At 40.4% G+C, this 22,079-nt stretch overlaps 1 protein-coding gene across 1 annotated transcript in view; it reads right to left on the bottom strand.

Annotated features, from left to right (window-relative positions):
• EXOSC10 (exosome component 10) overlaps positions 1-20,344 on the bottom strand; it is a 44,793-nt gene extending 24,449 nt beyond the window's left edge. Inside the window, exons 1-9 of the mRNA XM_051988565.1 lie at positions 20,144-20,344; positions 16,306-16,442; positions 14,766-14,889; positions 12,371-12,475; positions 11,726-11,891; positions 11,457-11,568; positions 10,063-10,138; positions 7,539-7,649; positions 7,205-7,348 (exon numbers count right to left, since the gene is read on the bottom strand). Of these exons, the coding sequence (XP_051844525.1) occupies positions 7,205-7,348; positions 7,539-7,649; positions 10,063-10,138; positions 11,457-11,568; positions 11,726-11,891; positions 12,371-12,475; positions 14,766-14,889; positions 16,306-16,442; positions 20,144-20,329 (1,161 nt within the window). The 5' untranslated portion in view covers positions 20,330-20,344. The remainder of the gene's footprint in view (positions 1-7,204; positions 7,349-7,538; positions 7,650-10,062; positions 10,139-11,456; positions 11,569-11,725; positions 11,892-12,370; positions 12,476-14,765; positions 14,890-16,305; positions 16,443-20,143) is intronic.
• Between the last annotated feature and the right edge of the window lie 1,735 nt (positions 20,345-22,079).

The raw sequence follows: 22,079 nt of genomic DNA, 5'->3' as shown, positions 1-22,079 counted from the left end.
CAGCCTTGAGGAATCTCTCTCTTTCTCCACGTTTAGCATCAGCTTCTTTGGGAAACCCTTCCTGATTCCTCAACTTCAAATGCCCTCCCTCCTAAGCTACTTTGTATTTAGTTCCTTACATGTATTATATAAGTTTACATGTTTACACAAGTATTTTCCTCATATACATTTGGTGCTTAGTTTTCCTCATTAGAATGTAAACTCTTTGGGCACGGACCAATATTGCTTCCCTGAATTCATTCAACATTGAACCTGTATTACATCTAGCTCAGTGCCTGATATGGAGCAGGAACTTTAAAAAGTTGTTCACTTAGGCAGAGTCATGATGTTAAAAGAGAAAGAAGCTGAGGTGAGTTTCCAACTTCTCAATTCCTCCCCAAATAGACTGAAAATGTACCGGAGCAAATCCTGACTGTGAAATCCGAGAAGTCATTTTCCCAGCGTACACTCAAATAGGGAAACAGAAATCTCTGGACACTGAGGTTAGACTGGAGCAGCCAGGAACTGCTGCCAAGAAGCCTTCTAGCATTAGGTACTTAAAAGAGGATGGAGGCTGTGCAGCAGAGCAAGAGATTCTAGGACCCTCTTCTCCCCTAGAGTGGCCTGACCTTGTGCAGGAGGGAAGAGTAAGTGCTAATGAAGAGCTCTGTCACTCACTACCAGGTCGCAGATCCAAGGAGAACTGAGGAAAGAACCAGCACTTAGGGTTGGCATTTCAGGGAATGGAGCAGTCATAGACCTTGGCTGTATGCAGAGTTAGGAACCAGCTCAGAAGCAAGCAGCAATTGTGTGGCTTTGAACCTGGGAGCAAAGTAGGATCTCAGTTTGAGGATTCTACACAGTCTGCAACTCCAGGGAGGCTGTAGTTCTGTTCAGCTGAATCAGTAGAGTTTCCCAGAAGGCTGAATCCAAAAGCAGTCTACTCAAACTCCAGCCAGGGGAAAGCCTAAAAGTATGTTGCTCGGATGCAGACCCAGAGCAGGAACTGGTAGAACACAGACCAGAAGGGCAATAATCAGACTGTGGCCTATAAAATAGACCACTCTGAAAGCCCTGAAAAGTCTGGGTCCCCAACCTGAGCTATTTCTAAAATCCTGGAATCAACATCTTACAATATCCTAAAAAAAGCAGTTTAAAGACTCATCCTCAGTCCAAGCATTCCCTTTAGAAGTGTAAAAAACCTACACCTAACAAAGTCCAAAGTCAGGAAATAAGTCAGAAGTATGAAAAATTAGGAAAAAAGAAAGAGTCTCATCGTAAAAAGCTAGAACAGTATTAGGATTCTTAAAACAAATACAGAAAAAGAGAATTACTCTAAAAGATCCACAAACAAAGAACGACTCAAGGAAAAATATAGCCTGGGAAGAAATCCAACTAGAATTCCTAGAAGAGATACATCAGGAGCAAAACAAAATGTTTTTGTAAATGAAATGAGAATGCCAATGGGAAAAGTAGGAAGGGAAATTAGAGCTTTGGAAAAAAAATTGGAAAGAAAATTAATAGCTTGGAACGAGGGACAACTAGGTGGTGGAGAGGATAGAGGAACCCTGGAGTCAGGAGGACCCGACTACAAACCCAAGCTTACACACTTGACATTTACTTACTAGTTGTGTGACCTTGGGCAGTCAACTTCACCCCAAATGCCTCATAAAACAAAGAAAACAAAAACAGTTTGACAACTATAAAACCTTGTCCATGCAATAAACTCTCTGAAAATGAGAACGGATTAGAATTCTGTGATTGGCTTTGTGCTATTTAATATTTGTATCAGTAATTTGAAAAAAAAAGCATATATAATGTCCATATCAAAATTGCAAATTACAGATATAAAAATCAATAATGAGCATTTTTTTTCTTTAGAAAAAAATTTTTTTAAATCAACAAAAATCCTCTTATTTTTTTACCTTCCCACTATCTATAATTTGCAGGAGAAGAGCACAGGGGAGAGGAGAGAAGGGGAGAAGGAAAGGGAGAGAAAGAATAGGAGAAATTATCTTCCATAATCAGAGCCTACAACTAAAAAACTATAGCGACAAGGATGAAAGAAAGAACAAGAGACTTTACATTAATCTTATTTTCACCTAAACTGGTCAAAGTACAGAATTGATACAGAAATACATTTTACTCAGAAGGGAAATGGAAGAGAAAGGGGAGAAACAAAATTTTAACTTCGAAAAAGAACTTTAAAGAAAACAAAGGACAAGAACCTTCGTTCTGACTGGCCTGAGTGAGGCAAAGCGAAGAGGAATAGGAAAGATTACACTGGATCCAGAGCATTGGTGAGCACACACCACTCTCACTATTATATTATTTTAAAAGGGGGAGTGGGAAAGAAAGAGATGAAAAAGTATAAGAGAATAGGACAGAAAGAAATACACATTTAAGGATCATTACCAGAAAAATACACTCAAAACCAATGTAGCTGAAATTAGAGGAGAAACAGATAGAGGGAAAAACCTGTACAGTAAATTTCTCTAATAAAGGTCTTCATTTCTAAGATTTATATTATATGTATAAATAAAAGTGATTCAAATTTATAAGGGTGACAGTTATTTCTCAATTGATAAATGATCAAGAGATTTAAAAAGGCAGCTTTCAAAGAAATAAATCCAAACTATGAGTAGTCATATAAAAAGATGCTCTAAATCATAATTAGAAAAATGCAAATTAAAAAAACTGAAGTATTACTTCACAATTATCAGATTGGCTAATATGACAGAAAATGAAAAATGCTTGAGGGACTGTGGGAAAACAGGTATACCAATGCACTGTTGTTGGTACTGATCTAGTCATTGCAGAAAGCAATTTGGCTATGCTCAGAATGTTATTAGATACCTTTTGACCCAGCAATACCATAACTATGCCTATGCCCCATTACAGCATCTCTTTCTGCAGTCAAGGCAAAGAAGTGAAATTGAGGAGGTATTCAACTGGGGAACAGCTGAAGAAGTTCTGCTATAGGAATGGGATGGAATATTACTGTGTTGTAAGAAATGCTAAGAGAAATCTTTAGAGAAACAGGGGAAAACTTAAGAATGGATACAGAAGGAAATGAACAATTTATATAATGACAACAATATTGTAAAGACGAACAACTTTGAAAAACTTAAGAACTCTGGTCCATGCAATTATCAATAATAATTCTAGAGCAGTCATGATGAAAGAAGCTACCCATCTCCTGATGGGCTCAGAGTACAAATTGAGACATTTTATCTTTAGACATGGCCAATGCAAGATTTTGTATTGCTAGATACATGCTTGTAACAAGGGTTTTGTTTTTCTTTTTTTTTTTTATGGAATGGGGGGCAAGGAAGGAAAGGATAAGAGCATTTTGTTGATAAAAATAATTAATGCTCATTTTTGATTCTTTTTTCCAAGTTACTGAACTAATGTTAAATAAGCACAGAGCCAAGCACAGAACTCTAGGCCACTTCACTAGAGATGTCCTTCTAAGTTGACAGTGAACCATGACTGTTACTTTGCATCCAATCATTCAACCATTTCTTTAAAAACAAACAAAAAAGTTTTTTCTCCCAATAAGCAAAAATTACATTCTTTCTCCTTCCATAACTGAAAAATTAAGAAAAACAAAAGCCGTCACAAACCCATGTAGTTAATCAAAACAAATGTGTATGTTGGTCATGTCAAAAAAAAAGGTCACTTTCAACATTGTACGCCTTTCACTTCTCTGTAAGGAGCCAGCTAACTTGTCTCATGATGAGTCTTCAGGAATCCTGGCTGAGCATTAAACTAATCAGAGCTCCCAAGTCTTTCAAAGTTTTTACAATATTGCTTTTATTGTATAAATGTTCTCCTAGTTCTAGTCATTTTACTCTATGTTGGTCGATACAAGTTTTCCCAGGTTTCTCTGAAACTGTAACTTCTTCAGCCATTCCCCAATTAATGGGCACCTTCTTAGATTCTAATTCTTTGCCACCACCAAAAGGGCTACTTCATTTAACCAATTCTAAATTTATCTACTAATACCATTATCTAAATCCATATCTCTATGAAATTTCCATGAGCATATCACAAGAAACATCAAATACTAAAATCTACAAAACTATATTTACAGCATTCCTCTGAGGTACTGGTTTAGTAATTCAGTCAAAAAAAGAAATATGAGTCTGTAGTAATCTATTCTTGCTGAAGCCCTGAGAGTTGTGACCATTATTTGTTTTTCTACAAGTTTGAACACTATCTTTTTAATAACTCTAATGCTCATATAGTCTTATGCTTTTTTTTTTTTTGGCTGAGGCAGTTGGGGTTAAGTGACTTGCCCAGGGTCACACAGCTAGGAAGTGTTAAGTTTTTGAGGCCAGATTTGAACTCAGGTTCTCCTGACTTTAGAGCTGGTGCTCTCTCCACTGCGTCGCTTAGCTGCCTCTAGCCTTATGATTTTATCAGTTTAGATGTTCTCTTCACCAAAGTGGCAATCCACCCAATACTTGTCTGTCTTGTGCAACTCTTGTGCAAAGCTTCCCAAATGATTGACCACGGGGAGTCCACTCAATGTCTAAGAGAGCTTACTCCCTTTGTCCCTCTTTACTATTAGATTCAAGAACACCAGAGGAAAGCTTGGAGCATCTACCTGGCTTCCTTCACCCTGGACATGGGAACAGCCCATTTTCTTTTATGCTCACAGACTTCCCTGATGACAGCCTTCATTCAGATACTTCTGACATTCCTCACTGGTCCTGGCCCGGTCCCACCCATCACCACCTTTCCACCGACCCTCTGGGTAATCTTATCACCTCACTCCTCAGAAGCTCTCATGTTCAAACATATGAGCACTGACAGTAAAAGGAAAGGCTTTTGTCTTGAGAGAAGTTTGGGATTATTAAAAGAGCTCTGCTACCTATGCAAGCAATTCAGTTTTCTTATCTTCTGTTCAATTTTATGCTCAATTCACTTATTATTATGTGTGTGTGTGTGTGTGTGTGTGTGTGTATGTCCTGATGTTCCCTGAATGTCCCTTGAACATTATAGAACCTCTGAAAGAGATCTGTAATCACTTAAAAGAATTTGATTCAATCATCTACACAAGAAAAAAAATTGCATGAAAAACGTCAGTTGCCCAGATTATGACATGCAGCCAGTGGGGATAAGCTGTCTATACACATACATACAACACACACACACACACACACACACACACACACACACACACACACTTAAGGTAAAACTCTCTTCCAGATGGTCTGAGGCTTGAAGCAGCCAAAACTGCCATTGTCAAAGATGATTATCTGGGGACCCCAAACCTACAGCACCTACAGGATTATCCTTCAATTAGTCTTTGCATTGCAATTGCACTGCATTGCTGACAAAAATCTTTGGTGATTTTCTTTCTCTATTTTATACTTTATCTGATATTTATTTATGATAAAACAATGACATCTCTGTGATATTATTCAATAAATCTTAAATAATTAGAATTTGGGCAGGAGTAAAAATCAAGTTCACTGGCCCATAGCTACCAACTAGCTTCATACATTATCAACACAATCAAACACAACTATTTGCACTTGGCCAACTGTGATAGTGAATAAATATTCTTCAGAATGTCTACCAATTAAATACCATCTGTTCTGGAATCAGAGCCAGAAGTTTTGAGACCATCTAAATGAAAGCTTCTTAAATTGTGGGTCGCAACCTCATATGGGGTCATGTAACTAAATGTGGGGGTCATGAAAAATTAAGCAACAGTAAAAGGTTTCTGATGCCAATATCAAAAATTAATTCAAAATCAAATGGGTAATGAATCGGCACTTGCCCAGATTGTTTTTGTTTTGTTTTGTTTTTTTAATTATAGCTTTTTATTTACAAAACATATGCACAGGTAATTTTTCAACATTGACCTTTGCAAAACCTTGTTCCAAATTCTCCCCTCCTTCCTTCTCCCCGCCCCCCATGGCAGGTAGTCCAATACATATTAAATATGTTAAAATATATATTAAATCCAATATATGTATACATATTTATACAGTTATCTTGCTGCACAAGAAGAACTGGATCTAGAAAGAAAGAAAAAAAAACCTCAAGAAAACAAAAATGCCCGCCCAGATTGTAACGTCTAACTTCACTGCAGCCTTGGTTTGAACACACAAATGAGCACTTTGCACTGTGTGCAACCTCCCACCGAGGTTACTGATTGCCAGGGCCATACATACCAATCTCCCCCGGAAACACAAGATGATGAGCCAATGTTAAGGTGCCAAACAGCCTTTCTTTATTGGTAATCTCAGCAGGGGTTAGGAGGAAGCAAGAGCAGGTGTATGTATGTCTCTATGTCTCTGTCTCTTTCTCTCTACTTCTCTGCGCAGCCTTCTCTGCCTATGGCAAAGCAGGCCATTTATATTCACTCTCCTCTGGGATTACCCAGCCCACTCAGCACTGCGTAGGTGGATCCACAGAAGGGAGACACCTGGAGTTAGTGCTGCATCCTAAGAAAAGATCTAGCAAGATCTTTCTCAAGGAAAAACACCTGTAAGACACAGCCTCCTGCCTCAGAGGCCAAACCCCCTTTTTACCTCCTGGGTCCACCCTACCAGCTGACATGGCATACATGGCAATTCTCAGAAGGAAAGTCCCTAATACTGTATATGGACAAATGCTGCCAGAAACACCTTGGCTCAAGATCTGAGATGGGGTAGTTTCTCAGACGAAAAGGAATGGTGAGTGAAGAAAGTTTAGGAAGCCCTGATTCTAATCTGATCCTCTCATTTTATAGAGAGGAAAATTAAGGTCTGAAGAGGTCAGTTAAATGATTTGTCCAATACCTGCCATGCAGGAGAGGGGGTAGAGGGGAAGGAGAGGAAAATCTGGAAAAGAAAGTTTTGCAAGGCTCAATGTTGAAAAATTATCCACGCATAGGTTTTGGAAATAAAGAGCTTTAATTTAAAAATTAAATAAATAAGTGACTTGTTCAAGATCACACAGGTGATAAATAGCAAAGCCTGAACAGTAACTCAAGTCTTCTGACTCTAAAGTCAGTGTCCCTTCTCCTACGTCCATTCCAAGTGCTAGATAAAAAGCCAGAAACAAAACAAGCCTATCTCATTTAAGCCAAAAACGCTGGCTAATTTTGCCATTAGCTCTTTTAATTAAATGAGTCTATTGAGGGAAAAAAAAAAGGTTAACAGGATTTACATCCACTCAGCTCTCCTAAACATCACATATAAAGAGTTTAAAAGCATAAGCTGACCTTAACGATGGCTGGATCTGTGAAACTTTCATTGAGAATATACAGGTCACATCGAAGTTCCAGGGTATCAATAATGAAGTCCTCTGTTCGGGTAGAAATCTGCATTAGGCACGTCAAACCCAGGAAACTCCTGTAAGAATGGTGCTAACACAAAGAGAAAAGAACAGAAAAAAAGGATGTCACCAGATTTCATTCTCTGTACTGCAGAGTTCAATTTTTGAACTTTTAAAAAACTTATTTTTACAATGAAATATATGAAAATTATAATTTAATTACTTTTCCAGGAAGCAAAAGAAGAGATTGTCAAATTATAAATCAAAGGGAAAAAAAATACCTCCAAATCAACACCAAAGTCTTTACAACTCAGGAGTTTTTCATTAAGTTCCACAAGTTCATCGAGGGTAGAGACAAAATGGCAGGGTGTTTCTTCTACAGATCTGTACATCTAGATCAAGAAACTATTATTAGAAATAGTAAAGCAATTAATCATCTTCCCCAAAGTCAAAACAAAGTGATGAATTGCATACATTCCTCAAAGTTGCTGCCATTTACTACCAACAAACCGAAGTATAAACACTAGACATTTAGGCATCCCTTCTCTTCAAAAAACTCTCACTAGCTCCTATTACATCCATCAACTGGTGCTAAATTCCTTGAAAAACCTGTCTACATTTAGTGTCCCCACCTCTTAAAATCTCTACAAACTGGCTTCTGATCTTATTAATCAAATAAAACTTTGGGCTCTGATTGGCCCAGAGTGGATGTAAAAAGCAACTATTTTTGTCTTGGTCAGAAACCTTGAGGTTCTTTCCCTTCCAGACTAAATTTTTTTTTTTTTTTTGATTAGGTAAAAAGAGACCATTTTCTACCTCACTTCTAACTTAGCCTTAATCACAATTGGGCACCAAACTGAGACCTGTTAAAGACCTTAGCTTAAAAAGCCAAGATCTCCATTGCATCCAGGACCAAGTCCAGTTGTCCTCTTCTAAAAATTGCCATTAGACCCAGATGGCTCTGGAGAAAAAAGTGAAAATAGTGACTTTACACAAACCTCCTTTATTTCGATCCAACTCACTTATGCCATCTCTCTGATGTCATGGTCTTCTTCGAAAACCAAGGACAAACAACAACTACAACAAATAAAACTGTCCTCTGCAAAGTTACTAATGGTCTCTGAATTGGCACTTTTGAGTAACGGCCTTTACTCAATCCCCATTCTTCTGATCTCTCTATAGCCCCTGTGTTAGAAGCCACAATCTCTAAGCTGATTGGCAAAGCCCAGCACTGAGATCAAATGCGCACAGCACTCATGCAAGAACAACATTTCCTTCTATGAATCTCATTAGTGGACTACTATTTCCTATATTATTTATATAATATATTGGCTTGATTACAGCACTAAACATTATCTAAAAAAAAATCTGGTGACAAGGGGAATTTGGGCAAGTTAACTAGAAATGATTCCATATGCATATTCTGTCCTAATAAAACTAATCTCTCACTGAGACAAATGATGGACATTCCAAAAGTATGAAGTGTTCCAAATCCTGGTAGATGACTACCTAGTTAAAGTACAACAGGAGCTCCAATACCATATACAGAAATTTATTGAACACCATTGTCTCTATAGGAGAGAATCCAAAGGTCTAAGCTACAGTGGTGTTTATTAACTTAGACTCAGAAAAGATCAGTTTACCTAGGAGTCAGTAGATAGTTAAAACATAGCTGAAATTGCCCTAAATGCCTATGTACACAGTTCCATGTCAGGAAAATAGAGGAATCAAACAACCCATAGAATTGACAAAAAAGACATAAGTAAACTAAAATTCACTGACATTTAACCTTGTATAACATTTACCTTTCATTATTAGCTTCATGTAATTTAATCAATAATTAACATTTTACCATAAAAAACTTTCTCAAATACTAAATGTCAAATATAGTAACATAAAAAGGTCAATAAGTTAGACACGTCTGAGGACTATGCTGACCTAAAGAAATGTATATGATTATGATATAGTATAAAAATAAAGCCTGAAGGAGCCTGAGAGAAATGGGAGCATCACTTCCATCAGGTCCTCACTCAAACTACCCCATGACTCCTATCTTCCTTTGACACCGACCCTATTCCTTCTGCTCAGTTCCTTGGATCTCCTTGCAGAGGCTGGACCCCTGCACTCCTGAGACTGCTGACCATGCTTTCTCCTGTGTATTCTCTCTCCTCTGGGTTTTCATTACACTCCTCTCATGATTCTTCCCTCTGACCGCTCCTTCCACCTCCTTTGCTGGATCTTCATCATGCCATGGCCACTAACTATGGGTGTACCAGGAGATTTGGCCCTTGGCTCTCCTTTCTCTCTACGTTCTCTCACTTGGTGATTTTGTCACTCCTGTGGGCTCAATTATCATCTCTATGCAGATGACTCTCAGATCTATCTATATGTATGTGTGTATGTGTATACGGTGTTTAAGTGTGTGTGTGTGTGTGTGTGTGTGTATACAGATAGAGATCCCAAACTCACGGGCTACTTGCTCAACATTTGCACTGCTGACTGGCCCCATCCCTAGAACACTGTCCCTTCTTACCTAGACTTCTTGGATTCGCTCAGCTTAGATATCACCAGCTGCAGGAGGCCTTCCCTGATGGTTAATTCCATACTCTGAAAATATATCTCATATATATCGCTATTATTTGTTTTCATTTTCTCCCTATAAGATCTTTCTGCGGGCAGGTACAGATTAGCTTTACCTGTATGACTATGGCATAGTACCAAGCACACAAAGGGTGATTAATAAATACCTACTGGTAGATTTTCACTGCAGTGTACACCATTCTAGAATGCAGGCTAGAGACTAACCTGAATCTGTGGCTTCTGCAGGACAGCATCTGGTGGAGTGAAATGATCCAGTTCATACTGATAGGGATGAGCAAACCTGGGTGAATTGAAAAAGAAATCAGTCAAAGGAAAAATGGCAGCCTTTCTGTATCAAGCTCTCCCTATTATGATTTGGGGTAAGGGAATGAGAACAAAGGTTTCAGAAGAAAATGAATTTTTAAAGGTATACACATTCTAGAAATCATAAACATTGCATTATTTCTAATAGCAAAATTCACAAAAAGGAAGGGCTCCCTGAAGAAGTCAAAGTATTTCAAAATGACAAAATACTGGAAAGGATCTCTGATTCAGCTATTGTAGGCTGCCATCTACTAATAAAGATTACCATTCTTATGTCTTAGGAATAGTTTACTTAAGTTACTGTGGCAAGGAAAAAAAAATCATATGGTGATTAAACACTGATCGTTTCTAAACTCAAACAGACTAGTCCTCCAATAATGGTCACTAGGTTCATGACTATTTGGCAGGACCTGCCAGACTGCAGGATGCTCACTCTTCCTACCATAACAAGGGAATCAGAGAATGACGCCATTAAGAAAGAGGAGTATAAGAAAAATAAAGAAATGTAGGAAAAGTATATATAATGAGATATAGATGAAATAAATCACAATAAGAGGAATCACAATAATTACAAATACGTACAATATAAGTAAGGATATATTAATGTAAAACTAGAGGAATCAAAAGAGGACTGACAGTTACTGAGAAGTTGCTATTATAAAGTTATATATGATACATTAGAGGGATTATTTTAAAATGTAAGGTGAAAATTCATACCAAAACCAAAAACAAACAAAAAAGGAGTAAAATATTAAGTACCTGCTCTGAGCAAGGCATCCTGTTAGAGACTATATGAAATTTGAAAAGATTCCCTCCTTGCCCATTAGTTTAGAGACTTAGGTTTTAGAATATCAAATCAAATGCATGATGCTGTGAGGGGGATGGGTATTTAGTCACATAACCAACTGATACCTTTGAATATTTCTCTTCCAAATACATGCATAAAAAGTTACCAGGCTTACACAGATTTACTTCAGCTAACATATCAAAAGGCTAACTGATAATTTTCAACATTTTATTTCAATGGACTGTTTCTCTGATTCTCTAAGGCATATTCACAAATTTACAAGAATGACAAAGAAATGAAAGTGAGAATTAACACAAGAAAACAATGTCATGTGGTAAAAAATGCTGGATTTCATCTGAGGCCCTAGGTTGGTATCTCATATTTTATATGAATCCAACTATAAGACTCTGGACTACAATCTCTTTTGAGGTTATCTGAGTGAATGCTAGCTAAAAGGTCATCTTACATTAAATTTTATAACCCCCTCCAGCAATAGTTAGTGTCTTACATATCCTGCTCAATCTGCTGAGTTCTCTGCTGATAGAGAAAATCTGCTAAGGCAGGTGGCACATCCAAGTCTTCAGGGCGTTCCTGTCGCTCACGTCTCTCTTTGGTGAGTGCTGAAGACCAAAGCAAAAACAAATCTTGATTTTATGCAAGATCAACACATAAAAATTCCAATATTTTGTACTTCTGAAGGGACCAAGATTTCGTGTGATAAAAGAGTCAAAAATGGAATGAATCAGACTTAAAGAAAAGCTAATCAAAACAACTTACCCTGAGCTAGAGGTTTCTGTGCATTGGGCTTGATGAAGATTTTGGGGACAAATGGTGTATTGGAATTATCGACTTTTTCTCGAAACTTTAGCTGAGGTCTAATGATGTTCTTGGCATGAAGTAGTCGGAAAGTTTCAGACTGTCTTTTCCTGTTATACTCTCCTGCCTAAGGAAAGAGAGACATTCACAATTTTGTTTATACCAGGGATAAGGAATGTCCAGTCCATGGGCTGTATAAACCCTATGAAATCATTTGGGCTGATTCTACCAAGGTAACTACAAGCAACGACAACTCCCCACTTCTTAAATTCTTTAAACAGACAGATTTGTATGGCCTGCAAAAATAGCTCAATGGCTTTTGGCAACAAAAGGTTCCCCACTTGTGGTCTACACTAAAGTTTCTTACAAAAAGTCTGCTGTATCAAATGAACTAGAAAATTAAAACACCAACTGTCATAATTTTCCCATCAATAAGGACCCATATAAAGAATGAAATCCCTAAGAGGCAGGCAAAGAAAAGAACAAAAGTAGGTGGTATACTAGCAAGCAAGTTCAACTGGAAGTCAATTTTGTCCACAAAACCAAGATTTTATAGTTTAAATTATGAATTATAGTTGATCAGTATCAGTAAAGAGGAATCCTCACCTTACGGTTCCAGCTGGACACAATTGTTTTAGGGACCTGCATTCCTGCAGGCAGGATAGGCTGCTGATTCTTGTTTACTCCTGATGCTTCATCCAAGAGAATACCCTAAATCAAGAAACAAAAAAAAGTAAACAGATTATAAGGTAAGTCAATGAGCATTTTTGGAGTACTTTCTGTGTGCCGGGCATCATGCTAAAAAGTGTTGGGGGATACAAAGAAAAGGCAAAAACAGTTTTTGCTTCCAAGAAGCCCATTTTAACAAGGGAAACAAGTCAACTTTAACAACAAACAACTATGTACAAACAACCTCTGCACAAGACAAATTACGGGTTATCTCAGAGGGAAGGCACTAAGAATATGGGGACCAAGAAAGGCTTCTTGCAGTAGTGAGACTTCAGCTGAGACATGAAGGAAGTCATGAAAGCCAGGGGGTGGAGGTAAAAGGAGAGAGTTTTCCATACACGGAGGCAGACCCTTCTTTCTAAGAAATCAGATGCTGAAGTGTTCTGTGTGAAGACTAGCAAAGAGACCATGCCAAAGGTTTGTAGAATATGTACTGGGGGAGTAAGGTAGAAGAAGAGTAGAAAGGCAGGAAGCAGACAGGTTGGGAAGGGATTTGAATTCGAGGCAAATATCTGATACCAGAGATTATAACTGATACTAAAGGTTATAGGGAGTCACTGGAGTTGATCAAAAAGGAAGATGGTAACATGAACAGACTTATAGTTTAGGAAGAGCAGTTTGACAACTGCATGGAGAATAAACCTGAAGCAAGGAAAAACTTGTGTCTCCCCTCAACTCCCCTCCCCCATCAGCAGCTACTGCAGTAATTCAGAAATGAGGTAATGAGGACCTGCACCAAAGCAGTGGCAATGTGAAAGGAGAGACATTAGCAAAGTAAAATTAACTGGACTTGGCAACAGATTTGATATGGGGGTATTGAAAGAGGAATTGGGGATAACTAGATTTCAAATCCGGGTGTATAGGAAGATGGCGGTATTCTCAATGATAATGAGAGATTTAGGAGGAGTAGAAGGTTGTGGGGAAAAGTAGTGAGTTTAGTTTGGACACTGAGTTTGAGATGTTTGCATCTAGTTTGAATGTCCATTAAGTCCCTGGAGATGGGAGCTTGCAAATCAGGAGAGGTTAGGATTAAACAAAAGACCTGAGAATCACCTTCTCCAAGTGATAACTGAATCCACTGGAGTTACTTAGATCAACAAGTGATAGAGGACAAAGGGAGAAGTGAAGATAGCCCAGGACTGAATCTTGGAGGAAAGCTACAGTTCAACAGGATTTTTCTCACCAAGAAGGTGTGGTCCATCAGATAAGAGGAGGAAACTGAGAGGGTGGTATCCAAAATCCTGGAGAGAAGAATGTACCCAGGAGAAGAGAGAGAGCTTCAGACGACCAAGAAGGATGAGGACTGAGGCCATTACATGGTCCCTGGTAACTCTGGAAAGCATAGCTTCAGTTGAATTAATGAGGTCACAAGTCAAGACCGAAAAGAATTAAAAAGAGAGTGGAGTGGAAGTATTCAAGGTTAAACACCAAAGGGTATCTCTCTCCAGGTTTGTCACTTCTCTCATTATTTATCATTCTATGCATGTGACTGTCACTTCTCTCATTATTTATCATCCTATGCATGTGTACATGCGTGTACACACATACAGACACACAGACTCACACACCCCCGATAGGTAATGAAAGTAAATGATAGTTATTTGCCTTAGATTTTACAAAGACTGATTTGCAGAACGCATGATATTTTATTACAATGTGATAAATGACTGGGAGGTCCTAACAAACAAAGCACTTGTTAGAAATATTCGGGCTCATAACTGAATAGCCATTCCCCTTCAGGACTCTCTGCCATGTCCTCATTGAAGATTTTCAATTCCAGAGGAAATGAGTCTAGAAAGAAATTCTTCAGTGCACCACAGGATGACAGGATTTGGCATTGGAAGGGATTACAGAGGCCCTTAAAAATAGGGAAATTAGGGCCCCGATGGAAGGAAATATGCATTGCCAGTGAGAAATACCACTTTAATGTACTAAAGGTTTTGCTTCATCTATGATAATATGTAGTATGATGGAAAAGAGCTCCTGACTTGATGTTAGAAGAGACCTAAATTGGAATACTGCCTCAGAAACTTATTAGCCTTATAACTTAGAGACGAGTCATTAAGCCTCAGTTTCTGCCAACAGAAAATGAGGATAATATCTGTGGAACTGCAGAGAATTGCTGTGATGTAATGTCTATAAAGCCTTACCATAGATCTAATCACCTGTTAGTGTATGCTCCCCAAGTAGTACCCCGAATACAGGTCACTTAACTGTTACAAGAGAGTTTCATTTCCTAGCTACATGAGGATCATCAGGCCACATTACTCACCACTCTTTCAAGAATGACATCATTGGAATCAACCAGCAAATCAAACTTGTCCTCCAATTCAGTCACTTTACTCCGATCCTTAATGTGGCTACGACAGCCTTGGTACTGCATGACTTTACTCATACTAAGGGAACAAGAAAAAGGCTTATTCATACAAAAGCACATGAGAAAGAAAGACATTCAAGAAGCTCCAATTGTGCTGTGATTGTCTGTCTACCATTCTAGTAGTACCCTACCAAAATTGTCAATGGGTCCCAGGCCAAGCCCTGCCACTGGAAAGAGTACCTTTCCAGTCTTTCCCTTTCCAGTTGTCCTTCATGCAGCTGCCAAAATAACCTTCCTAATATATCCATCTGACCAATACAAATTATGCCCAAAAGGTTTCAGTGTCTCTTTCTGGCCCATGGTATTAATGTAAGCTCTTCTGCTGGCACCAAAAGGTCTTCCAGACTGGGGCTAGATAAGCACTTGAAAGCTGTATTGTAGGCCTTCTTAGCCATCTGTGAGTTAGACTAGGCAGCCTTTACGGCCCCACTCAAATCTGTAATTCCTTTCCCTTTTCCACATTATTCCCCTTCATGCCAACAATACCCCACTGTTACTGTATTCTTGAATTCAGCACAGCCTCTACTTTTGGACATTCGCCCAGCCTATTCCCTTCTGCTTAAAATGTATTGCAGTCTAATTTCTGCTGGTCAAAATTTTTTTTATTAAGGCTCAGCTCAGGTAAAACCTTCTCTGTACAACCTTCCTGAGTTGCTGCTTCTATATTAATGTATTCTTTTCCAAAATGTGCTTTGATCACTATCTGCTACCTCTTCTTTGACTTAATTTTCATCAATTATGAACTCTATTTATCTCTGTATTTACTGTATAATCTATAAGATTGCAAACTCCTTTAGGATAGAGACTGTTACTTTCAATCTGTGTATTTTCAGTGCTTGGAATAATTTCTTGCAAGCAATAAGTGCTTAATAACTTTGTTGAATTGCAGTTCTCTCTTTATAAAATTTGGAAGATGAATGAGGTTTCTAAAGTGCTTGCTATTTCTGTATATTTTACAATTCTAAAGAGACAATACACACTATCTCAGCCTCTCACTCTAGTAATTGGGAAATAAGTCAGTTTTTCTGACTCTGAGACATAAGTCTTTTTTAAAAACTATTAAAATCTATGGCATTATTCATCTATAGATTTCAAAAGTGTTTTAATTCTCTAGATATATTTATAGTAGTTAATAAATACTAGGGTTCGAAATTCTATAACTTTTATCAGGCCAAATTATGCAAGTGCTTCTTTCTCAGTTCTATTATTAATCCAAAAATACAATTTGGGCTGAACAATCTTCCAAAGGGTAATTCAAAGTTCATAAGGCAATCAAAACTTCCTCATTCTCATGGCCTCCTTCATAATACAGAAACACATCTGGAATACATATGAACAAAAACACAATATACAATAATTGCTCCTGAAAACAGTTCTCTTTTTTTTTTTTTTTATACTTTCATCATTGATAAGAGGAAATGACAATGACATTTACCATTGAAGCAACCTCTCTCCTTGTGTTTCACAAAATGCTCGGAAGCCAGGAAAGCTTCGGTAAAAATCATATTCATCTCCAGCCTGTGGCAGTCCATTAGAAGCTTTTGTAGCAGCCAGCACAGAACCAAGAGCAAACTGTCAAAAAACAAATAATAATAATAGTTGGCATTTATACAGAGATTTTAGATTTGTAAAGCATTTTACATATCTCCTTTGATCCTTACAACCACCTAGAGAGATAGAAGCTGTTTTATAGATTAGGAAACTGAAGAAGAAAGGGATAGAGACATGTCCAGGGTTACACAGCTAGTAGTGTCTGGGGCTAGATTTGAATTCAGGTCTTCTTGAGTCAAGCCCAGTTTCTATCCACTGTGGTGTCACTAATTGCCTGCAAACAGTGTGGTCTAGTATAAAAAACACTGAACTCATAAGGGTAAAATCTGGCTCAGAATCGATGTGATCTCATCTCTTAAGAGCCCAGTAACATGTGGATAATGATATTTGCATCACCTGTCTTACGTGATGACTGAGAAGAAAGCACTTGGTAAACCTTTTAATAGGCAAACTTGCAAACTGGACACTTTCTCCATCAATGAAGCTTGTCAACTGCCTATAACTTATAGTCTTATATATCTGCCTGCAGCACTGAAAGGCTAAGTAATTGCCCAGGGTTACAGAGCCAGGACTTGAACTGAGGTCTTTGTGGAGTCATGAAATTACTGTCATTGCTATTATGTAAAAAAAGATCAAGTATACTTCATGAAGAGAACAGCATCTGAGCCAGGTGCTAAAAGAAGAGAATCCAATATTTATCAAATACCCAGTAATACAATGGGAAGAAAGATCCATCATGCATATTATTCTACAAGGAAGGAAGCACATAAAGACAAAGTGTGCTATTGTAGAAAGAATTCTGGATCTGGAATCAGTCTGGGTTTCAATCTCCAAACTCTTTCTTGCTACTTGTGTGACTCAGGGCAAATCTTTCTACAACTCAATTTCCTTATCTGTAAAATGAGTGAAGAAAAGTTACAATAGATCTTAAAAAACCAATGATACTTTAATGATAGCCATCATTTATATAACACTTTATGCTTTAAAAATAAAAGATGAGCTCATTTGAAAAAGGTACTTCAGATATTCTCCCCATTTTACTGTCAGAAAAGTTAGATTTTAGAAAAGTGACAAGACATATCCAGGATCACAAAGCTCAATCAATCAATCATTATTTATTAAAAGCCTATTATATCAACTGGGAAACGGTTGAAAATTATGGTATCTGAATGTAACGTAATAAACCAGTGCCTAAGAAATGAGGAAAGGGGTAGGTCTTAGAGAAACTTGGAGAGATGTATATTACATGAAATAGAATGAAAGGAGAAGAACTGGAACAACTTAAAAAAATAGTAACAAAGACAAACAACTTGGAAAGAACTGATCAACACAATGACCAACCGTAACTCCAGAGAATTCATGATAAAATATGCTGTCTATCTTCTGACAGTGAGATGATGGATTCAAGGTACAAAAGACAGGGAATTTTTGAATATAGCCAATGAAGGAATTTTAAAATTATGTATATTTGCGATAAGCAGGAAGTACATGCTAGAGTCAGTTGTACAGGTTCCAAAGAGATGAGTATTAAATTTTCAGTGCGAAAAATCAAATAAATAAATAAATAAATGAATGGATAAATAAATAAATAAATAAATTTTCAGTGTGGATCAGCCTTGGGAATCAATAAATACTATAAAATAGGGCTTAACTTACTGTTTTGTTGGCTATCTAGATTCAAGAAATTGAAGGAGAAAATAATAATAATGCAGATTAAATTTTAAAATGTCATGCATTTTCAAGCTCATCACTGAACATTTACCAGCATACTGCTGGTTACAAGGGATTTTTCCTTCTTTTTTGGCGAGGGTCAGGAAAAAAGTGGAAATATCATTTTCTATGTCTTTTGCGCTGTCTATATTAGGTGCCTCCACTTTCCTCTCATTCTCTTCTTAATTTCTTGTTACATTCCAACTTTATCATATTATCAAAATTGCTTTCTCTAAAGTTACTAAAGATCTCTTTTTGCCAAATCCAATGGCCTTTTCCCAGTCTTCATTCTCCTTGACCCCTCAGCAGAATAATTCTTCACTCCAGGTTTTCTGGATACCACTCTCTCCTGGTTCTCCCTCTACTTTTATTTGACAGCTACTTCTGTCTTCTTTGACGGATCCTTCTCCAGATCATGTCCTCTAATACTAGGGATTCCTTAGGTTCTACCCTTTTCTCTTCTCCTCATCAACTTCCACAGATTTAATTATCATCTGTCTGCTAATGGTTCCTGACCCAGCCTCTCTGCTGACCTCCAATCTCAAACCTCAAATCGCCTTTCAGAAATCTTGGACCGATGTACAATAAACATCTTAAACTCAACATGTACAAAAGGAAGTCTTTCCCCCAATGCCTCCTTTCCAGTTCACTCAATGCCAGTGACGCCCAATCATCTCTATGATTGCAAACCCTTCTCACCCTACGGAATCTTCTTACGCCTTACTCTCCTGAGCATTCTCTTGAATTCCACGCCACTGGTCTCCGGGCTATTCCTCCAGCATGACGCACCATTTTCCCATTCCACGCATTTTCCCTGTTCCCTAGGCCTGGAACTCTTCCCCCTCTTCATTTTCTCTCTTGGTTTCTTTTCCTTCAAGTTCCAGCTAAAATTCCAACTCCTTCAAGAACCTTTTCTTTCTTCACCACCCCCTTAATTCCAGTGTCCTCCCTCTTCTCTTTCCCTTCCACTTAGCCCAGCAATACCTTGTTTGGACGGGGTTGTTTTCACGTTGTCTCTGAGAGTCTCCGAGCTACTTCAGAGCAGAGACTAACTTTTCCCTTCCTTTGTATTTCTAGTGCTTGGTGTGGTGCCGGTTACACAGCAAGAACTTAATGTTCATTGAATGAGGAAACTATCAAAATGTTTTACTCTGGGCTAAGTGTTAGGAATGCACAGAGAAATTAAACAGTTCTTCGCTTCAGTTGATCAATAAATATTTAACTACTTACTAGGTACCAGCCACTCCGCAAAGGGCAAGGGGTTCAAAGATAAAAACAAACAGTCCCCTGCCTAGGAGGAAGAAAGTAAGATGTGCATACACAAGTACATTAGAAACAAACAAATGGATACACTGTGTTCCGCTGGGGGGGCGGAGGGCGGACAGGCCGGGAGACAGTGCAGCAGCAGGTAGGGCAGAATCACGATGGCAGAGATCAGGGAGCGACAGGACGGGAGGTCCGAGCCAGGCTCGGAAGGAAGGGCTGCGGCAGAATCACCACCCGTCCTGGCTTGGGAATTGTTGCGAGCAGGACCTCGGGCAAATGACTCCTCCTCCCCGGCCTCAGTTTCCCCAACCACGGAACGAGAGGCTGGGCCGGAGGGCCCGTCAGGCTTCTGGGGCTCCTGGAAACACCCTGAAGCTCTTACATGAGGCAGAGGGCCCACACGCGGGAGTGAAAGGTGGGGGAGGGGGCTAGGGATGCACAGAGTAAATACAGGCAGGTGGGGGCGGGGGACTGGAGCATGGACAGAGCAGCGTGAGTGAAGGGGGATGGCCAGAGTGGCACGGGCAGAGGGGGAGGGGAAGCAGCCCAGGCAGAGGGGCGCGGGCAGAGGGATCCGTCTATAAGGGGGGTCTCCAGGCTCAGCTGCCATAATGAGGGGGTAGATCTCAGAGAGGAGGCCGGCCGGGCCGGGGCGTGCCTCTCCCCTCAGGCCCGGCCCTCGAGGGAGGAGAGGCCCCGGGCAAAGGGGAGGAGCCCTCGGGCTTCCAGGGTCACGGCTCACTCACCTTTACGAAGCTGTCCGCGTCCTTGAACCCCGGCAGCACCGTCATCCCGCTAGGCTCAGCCGCCGCCGCGGTCGCCGTGGCCGCTGCCTCAGGCACAGGTCTAGTTCCTCCAATGCTGGGAGCAGCCATCTTCTTGCCCCTCCACCCCCAGAGGTCTTCTCGCGAGAGGACCGCGTGACTGCGCATGCGCAGAGAAGCGCTCATTGCACATTACGCCGTGGCTTTGTGGGCGGCGCGGAACTTTCGAGCCTCCTGTTCCATCTGTTAATCATGTGGTCCAACCTCTTTGTACAGAGGAAGAAACTGAGTCAGGAAATGTGACATCGAATTCTGGATTGAGAGAGAATTATCTAGCCCAGCTTCCCCGCCCCCATGTTAGGACCGAGAGGTGCAGGAGCTCCGCGGGGCTCGAACCCTTCCGTTTGACTCAGTTTCCTTAGCTGTAAATGAGGCTGATAATCGCCCCTGCCTCCCGCCGTGCCCGTGAGGGTGACGATGAGGGAGGAAAAGTTTGTAAAGAGCCTGGCAGACATTACTGTATAAATGCTGGCTCTCATTAATTAGAGACTTTCTAACAGTCGAGGAAGCTGATTTACCCAATATCACACAGCTAGTTCCTGGGATTACAGGCTCAATCAGCCAACCGAGCATTGATTAGGCGCCTACTGTGAGCCCACCTCTGTGGATACAAAAAAAGGCCACCCCTCCCCCCCAACCCCAAAACTCCCGTTTTGTACGGGAGATGACATACAAACAAACGCATACTAATAAGCCCTATAAGGGGTAAATAGGAGATAATTATCCAAGGGAAGGGTCTTGAAACCGGAGGGGGTGGGAAAGAGAAGACTCCCTTTTAGCTGGGTCTGTTATGCCACAGTCTCTTTGAATTGTTCTACCTCAGTTTCCTTAACTGTTCTGCCTCAATCCCCTTAGTTGTAACCCCTCCCACTCCCCCATTAAGACTGAGGACCATTTGCTCTAAGGTTATAAATTGTCAATGTGAGACTCAAGATGAGGGGGAGATCAGACTTCCTGGCTCCTAACTCCTTCTGCCCCCAAGAATTTATGACACTAGCCCTCTAACCCGTTCCAAAAGATAAGACTATCCTAGATACCTCATTGACAGCTTTACTTCTGTTTATTCAGACATCCTGACTCTAGCTTCCAGTGTCCCCTCCTCCTACTAGAACCAAATTTATGGTCCTGAAACTTCCCACTCTCAGTGCTCTGACTCCGCCCCTGCCTTGGTCTCCGCCCCTGCCTTGGTCTCCGCCCCGCCTTGGTCTCCGCCCCTGCCTTGGTCTCCGCCCCGCCTTGGTCTCCGCCCCTGCCTTGGTCTCCGCCCCTGCCTTGGTCTCCGCCCCGCCTTGGTCTCCCCCCCTGCCTTGGTCTCCCCCCGCCGTGGTCTCCCCCCCTGCCTTGGTCTCCCCCCCTGCCTTGGTCTCCCCCCCGCCTTGGTCTCCGCCCCTGCCTTGGTCTCCGCCCCTGCCTTGGTCTCCGCCCCTGCCTTGGTCTCCGCCCCGCCTTGGTCTCCGCCCCTGCCTTGGTCTCCGCCCCTTCCTTAGTCTCCGCCCCTGCCTTGGTTTCCACCCCGCCTTGGTCTCCGCCCCTGCCTTGGTCTCCGCCCCGCCTTGGTCTCCGCCCCTGCCTTGATTTCCCCCCCTGCCTTGGTCTCCCCCCCTGCCTTGGTTTCCGCCCCTGCCTTGGTCTCCCCCTGTAGCTGAGCCATGGGGCTATCTATGTCACCGAGAACTCACATTCGCCGCTGGATACTTTGAGAGGAGAGTCCTGTCCAGTCCATTACACTCTCCAATTAATAAAATATTGAAAACTCTCTAATCTTGCCTCAGTTTCTCCCGCATCACAGGTCTTGAAACCGCTTGGGCAGAGGAAGAGAGTATGGGGGGAGGAGATCCTGAAGCTGAGAGATGAAGTG

The sequence above is a fragment of the Antechinus flavipes genome, chromosome 3 (genome assembly GCF_016432865.1).
Source record: "Antechinus flavipes isolate AdamAnt ecotype Samford, QLD, Australia chromosome 3, AdamAnt_v2, whole genome shotgun sequence".
Lineage (NCBI taxonomy): Eukaryota > Metazoa > Chordata > Mammalia > Dasyuromorphia > Dasyuridae > Antechinus > Antechinus flavipes.
This window is presented reverse-complemented; position numbering and strand designations above follow the sequence as displayed.